Source organism: Macrobrachium nipponense, chromosome 5 (genome assembly GCF_015104395.2).
Source record: "Macrobrachium nipponense isolate FS-2020 chromosome 5, ASM1510439v2, whole genome shotgun sequence".
NCBI classification, from domain to species: Eukaryota; Metazoa; Arthropoda; class Malacostraca; order Decapoda; family Palaemonidae; genus Macrobrachium; species Macrobrachium nipponense.
The window spans coordinates 39825850-39832640 of NC_061107.1; the positions used below are offsets into that span (position 1 = coordinate 39825850).

The window sequence follows — 6791 nt, forward strand, 5'->3', positions numbered from 1 at the left end:
CAGAGGGGCTGCGGGCGGTCATGTACACGAGGGCAGAGGGGCTGCGGGCGGTCATGTACACGAGGGCAGAGGGGCTGCGGCCGGTCATGTACACGCGGGCGGAGGGGCTGCGGCCGGTGCGCGTCAAAAAAAAAAAATAAATAAAAAAAAATAAACGGCTGGCATATGTTTAGCCCTTCATATATGAAGCGCCTGGCGTACCGGAATTGAGTATGGACGTCTGCGGTGCCAATGGAGATGTGCACTGTACCATGTCATTATTACTTTACTAACTGAATATTACAACAAACTTGCAAAAGGTCGTCAAAAAACAAAAATTTTTGTTGCTAATGGTGATGAGGTCGATAAAGAGTCATTTCAATTTGGCAGCTTTCAAGTTGAATATTGTTCTCAGTATTTATATCTAAGGGCTTGGTTTCTGGATGATGTAAGCATGAAAATTGTCCGTGGTCTGCACGAAAAATCTTTTTCATCATTGGTTAACAGGTTTTCCATATTTTGTGCTGCAAACACAGACATGCCGTTCCCTTTTAAAATAAAAGTATTTCATGCGTCTGCGATGTCATCCTTGTTATACAGCTGCAAAAGCTGGTTGACTTTTAATGTTCGAAGTAAAGAAAAGACTCTAGTTAGAATACTGCTTGGTGTTAGGAACAGTATACCTCTACTTTTATGTTTAGTAGAAGTAGGATGAAACACTGCAATATGAAAATGAGAAAAAACGCAACAATTCCCTAAAGTGTAAAATGAGTCATGCGAATTAGAGAAACCGTTTCATTTTGTATTGGATATGTATAGGAAGAAAAACACACCAGGTTACAAATATTTTTATAGATGTATAAGAGAAGGAAATAGTGGACAATCATTAGAAAATATTCGAGCCTTAATAATAAATAAACCAGTAAATTCTACGAAGTATGTCACATATAGGGGAAAAATATGTGCCAGAATATAAAAGACAAGCTTTTACAAGGATAAGATTGATATCTCACAGCTTCAAATTGAAATGGAAATGTGGAGTAGTACCACTCATGAAATACGTGAATGCGTTGTTTTATTTATTTATTTTTTATTTTTTCCAGAATATAAAAGACAAGCATTTACAAGGATAAGATTGATGTCTCACAGCTTAAAATTAAATTAAGAAGGTAGAGTAAGACCCCTCATGAAATATGTAAATACAATTTTTTTTTTCTTTCTTTTTGACGCGCACCGGCCGCAGCCCCTCTGCCCGCGTGTACATGACCGGCCGCAGCCCCTCTGCCCGCGTTTACATGACCGGCCGCAGCCCCTCTGCCCGCGTGTACATGACCGGCCGCAGCCCCTCTGCCCGCGTGTACATGACCGGCCGCAGCCCCTCTGCCCGTGTCTACATGACCGGCAGCTCTCCCCGCGTCCCCTACTGACCGCAGCCCCTCTGCCCAGTGACGACCGCGCAGCCCCTCTGCCCACGTGTACATGACGGCGCAGCCCTCTGCCCGTGTACATGACCGGCCGCAGCCCCTCCGCCCGCGTGTACGATGACCAGCCGCAGCCCCTCCGCCCCCCCGTGCCCTCGTGTAGCATGACCGCCCGCAGCCCCTCTGCAGCCCCTCCGCCCCGTGTACATGACCGCCCGCAGCCCCTCTGCCCTCGTGTACATGACCGCCCGCAGCCCCTCTGCCCTCGTGTACATGACCGGCCGCAGCCCCTCTGCCCAAGCGTATATACATGTCCGGACAGGTGTTGGCCATCTTCCTGCTATAACTCGTTTCCTCACTAAAGTTCTTAATAAGAGGTCTTAAAAGTCTTCTAGTCCCCTCCACCCCACTACACCTCCTATTTTTCCCGTATCTCATTTATGCCCGGGTCAGATTTTGAAGTGTTTTTTAACACGTTATTTCTTATCAACCACTCCTTGACACTCATTATGTTATTCGAGTATTGATAATCCTGTACGTTTATTGCATTAGTTCTTCAATCCGCTCGCTAGAACAGTTCCCGAGTCTCATAGATATTTGATTGTACCAGTGGCGTAATGGATTTGGCTCTCTTTCAACGATATGGGAATGATAATACTTAAGGGAGGATTTCCATGTTCCTGAGTGATACGTTGCTTAATCCAATTTAACAGTACAACAGCTCTCTTCGTTTTACCAGCTGGAGGAGGAGGTATAACTGATTTAACCGGCGTTGGAACTTTACGTCTATCTCCCATGTTGTAAATACTGAGAGGAATTGATTTGCGAGTTTCACTCCTAACACTCATATCCTCTTTATTTCTATTACCATTACCACCGTCTTTACTATTACTAATGTTATTACCGATCACTTCTGATCTTCCTCCTTCTGCCCCCTCTTTCTTTCATCAACCTTTCATAAGTTATTCTCGGGAGTAGATGGAAATATTAACGCTTTTTTGCTAGGATGGCTCATACCCGAACAAGCCGAGATTCATCCAACCAGGGATTTAATAGTTTCTGGTACTCCCTCCACTTGGCATAGTATTGCATCCTATTACCTCTCTTCCTCTTTTTTAAAATATTGATGTCGTAGAACTCCGATAGGTCAGCGGGGATTAACCCTTCTTTATAAAACAGTCCTTTAAGTCTCCCCCTTGCAAGTCCTCTAAATAATATACTGTAGGATTCTGTTTCCCGTCACTTTCCCTATGTTTAAATCAATCATAAGTGTTCTGCACGGTATATCCCTTCCTGAAGAATACAGTCCTGTCCTCATCTCCTAATCCTCTGTGTGGCGTATTATTATAGTTGGTAGCAATGTCATGCAGCACATTAACGTATTTATTTGTATTGTTGTGAGTTAAGTAACTATATATTTTACTTTTCAGTGTCCTGATAACTCTTTCAGCTATCGCCGCTTTAATTTCTCTCGGCTGTACACTATATAATTTTATATTTCTGTCGTTTAGGTATTCCCTCACCTGCTTGTTATAGAATTCCCTACCTTCATCCGTATTCAAACGTGATACCCCCCAAAAAAAGTTTCAGATTCGAGAACCTTATTTGAAGTACAATATTTGTTAACTACATTTTACACCCTTTCTCTCCACACCTGTGTGTTCTATGTAATAAATAAGTCTATTATGATATGACTATTCAGTGTGTATAAAAATGTATCCGTTTGTAATGTCTTTTCTAAGTAAATAAAATATTTGCTACCCTTATTTTACGCATTCTTTCTCTTCGTATGAATTGTGTCATCATCGGAGCCTTTGATATGCAAGCAACTCCTTTCTCCGCTGTAGCCTTAGATCTATTCGCATATCCGTCCTGAATTATCATAGCAGGGTAGTACAGCATCAACTCGGGAAAGAGTGTGATTTGCCAGAAAATAATTGAAGAGTATGAAGAGAAATTCTCTAATATAGTAATCAACTGTGGGGTGAATGAACATCCATTACAGAAGTACTCGTCTATAGGGAAGAAGATCAGGGTTAGTAAAGAATTATTAAACCCCTTTGAATATATAGATCGAGGACGATTGACATAGGGCTGTTATACATTCACGATGACTGCTTTCTAGAATCGAGTGATAATAAACACGTCACAGAGGCGTTTACGTTTGGCCGGCATTCGTCAATCTCCGTCGTGTTCATAACGCAGAATGTATCCCATTCGGGTACATTCAGTGGAAGTATCAGTCTCAACTGCTCCCATTACATTCTAGTGAAGAATAGACATAGCTGAAATTGAAATTTTGGTCCGTCAGTTATTTGGACGTCAGAAGGGTGGCGAATTTTCTTAGATATATAAGAAGTCATTATCTCGTATCCAGTAGCACGGTCATCTACTGGTTGACCTCGCAGATAGCTTACAGCTCAGGGCTAATATGATGATGGGTGAAACCGAATATCAAGTTTTCCTCAAAAGTGGTGACTAAGAAGTAGCTGCAAGTATTGAAGAAGATATATGAAAAATGTGATACCCGCCCAGTTTTAGGCGGGTTTATAAATAAAACATTATTCAGAGATGTGAAGAAGGTTGAGAAGAATATAACTAGAGATTACGTCAAAAATGTCCTACAGAGTCAACCCTCTTATACTTGACATAAAGTCACTCTGAAGAAATTTCCTGGAAGAGAGGTCATATCTCCGAAACCTCGTGTCATCCGTTGTTAGCAGTGATCTGACTGACATGTCTAAGCTCGCTCCTTATAACGAAGGTAATAAATATCTTTTAATAGTCTTCGATCAGTTTTCGAGGTATTTACAGGTTATTCCTCTAAAGAAAAAGGATGGGAATACTATGCAATGGACTTTAAAGAAGGTTCCCGAATCAGAAGCTTTTTTCGGGGTATAGTATATCACGTTTGAATATTGATGTACGTAAGGAAGCATTTGTCAATGGAATAAGTAACATTTTTTCAGATCCATATTTTTGAATGAGAAGTTGGTGTAATCTTGTCCGATATTCCACAATCAATTGTATATTAAACTGTTAACAATATTAAACCCAGTGCGATGACTATGTTATGACGGAGTGGATTTTTTAATGATGATTATAATGGGACGTTTGGTAAATTAAGAGCATTCACAGCTAATACCTTCCAGAACGCTGCCAGGTGGGAAACGAGTGTCATGGCGACTCCTAAATCGGTTGGTATACATACGTACTTCCCCTCGCTCCTTGATCTAGCGAGGATTGACATGTATTTACTAGAATCAGTGGATTTGAGAATTAGGTTAGAAATGACTAATAATAGCCGGATTTTGGGTATAGATATAAATGAAGAGTTGAACCATTTGGACATAGAGAAGGCAAAATTATGGATTAATAGGATTACCCCGCACTTATTAATTGTCATGTCCCGCCTTTGAATGAGGATTTATCGGTATAAAACGTTAATATCATCGGAAACGATCGAATCAATCATTTTTATACTTAATTCGGTCAGGTCGTTTGGGAAAGCGTGTATTCCCCAAGAAGTTAACAGTTTGCCTTAGTTGATATGCAAGAATTTTTCCGGGAAGAACTATGCCAGGAAACAGGTTTATTATTTCGACCACTTCGACCATGAGTAAACATATACGCTATCACTTATTCAACGGGAACATTATATATAATATTCAGAGTACATTCCCCGTGAGAATAACGCAATTATCTTACGAAACACAGAGGCAATCAGGGCCGGGCATGAAAACATGATCACTTACAATGCTTTTAAAAGGGGGAGATATATTTTCTGTTTTAGTTTCACGACCAAGGATATGGAGGATTCGCTACTCGTCGAAATTTCCGCTAGTATGAGGATAACAATTAGATTGGCAGGGCCAGTGGTAGAGCCTCATATAGTAATGTTTTTTGGGGATACGGAAGGTATTTTATCAATCGATTCAGACAGGGTAATTCAGTGCGACGTTAGAGGGTGAAATGGATGGATACTAGGGAATTAGAAATGTTAGGGCTGTTGATTAGATATTTAGGAATATTCGCCTTAGATGATGTAGGAAGTTATATATTACCGTTAAGTGGGAATAAACCTTTAGTCTTTACATCTAATACTTTAGAGTCATCTTCGGGTATTAATAATATAGGTCACTGGGTAGCGAATTAGAAATATCTTTAAGTGACATGTTAGGGCCGTTAATTAGATGTTTAGGAATATTCACCTTAAATGGTGTAGGAGGATTTATTTACCGTCGAGTATAAATAAACCTTTAGTCTTTACATCTAACATTTTAGAGTCATCATTGGGTATTAATGATAGGAATATTCGCCTAGATGATGTACGAGGATTTATATTACCGTTAAGTAGAAATAAAGCTTTAGTCTTTACATCTAATACTTTAGAGTCATCTTCATGTATTAATAACATAGGTCACTGGGTAGAGAATTTGAAGTAACTTTAAAAAGACGCGTTAGGGCCGCTTATTAGATGTTTAGGAATATTTGCCTCTGATGATGTAGAAGGATTTATATTACCGTCAAGTAGAAATAAACCTTTAGTCTTTATATTTAACACTTTAGAGTTATCTTCGGGTATTAATAATATAGGTCACTGGGTATGTTTCTACGTGGAAAGGTAACCCAGAAATTTAATTATCGTCTTTGACAGTTATTCTATCGAGCCTGAATTTTATTCGTAAGGATTTTTCAGATTTCTGCGTAATCATTCTAAATATACCTTTTTACGAAGTTAAAAGACAGATACAACCAGATATTTCGTATAAGTGCGGACTTGGCGTTCCGTTTTCCGTACACTGTGCCAGTCACCATGGAATAACAAGGAATATGCTATCGGGAATGAAAGAAGGTTTTATCAGTACAGTATTTACACAGGGGCGATCGGTGGGTGTAACGAGATACTATTTCAAATATTCCATAAAGACGAAATGTTCAGATTGAAAGTCGGGTAGTAAGAAGAGTCATAACTGATAACGAATGTTAAAAGCGGAGGGGATAGACGGTCCGAGGATAGATGACACACACTGTATCCCATCCTTCCCGTTTTGACCGGGTTAACTGTCAGCTCTGCATGGCGTAAAAGGTAAAATACACCTGGATTACTCTATGCACACATATCAGCATTGTTCCCGTACTTCATATGTCCTTTGCGAATATTCTTCTAATACTATATCATTTCGGAATTGATACACTTCAAATGTCTGTTCCAGCGTGTAACATCAACGGAGTCGGAGAAGGCTGCATGCAATAAGTTCGGAAGCTACTTTCGGAAAGAAAAAAAAAAGGAGAGGGAGAGAAATATGTACTGGTGACGGGTAGTAACCTACTCGAAACGAAAATAAATCTTATCAAAGGCATGGGTATGTGACTACAAACCACCTGACT

The 6791-nt window shown here is 40.0% G+C and overlaps 1 protein-coding gene across 1 annotated transcript; it reads right to left on the minus strand.

Moving 5' to 3' along the window:
- Window positions 1-546: 546 nt before the first annotated feature.
- On the minus strand, window positions 547-1733 carry LOC135215762 (spidroin-1-like). The gene is made up of 2 exons (XM_064250717.1): window positions 1214-1733; window positions 547-698 (listed from the first exon to the last, which is right to left on the minus strand). Exons 1-2 carry the CDS (start codon window positions 1731-1733, stop codon window positions 547-549), a joined length of 672 nt encoding a protein of 223 aa, XP_064106787.1.
- Between the last annotated feature and the right edge of the window lie 5058 nt (window positions 1734-6791).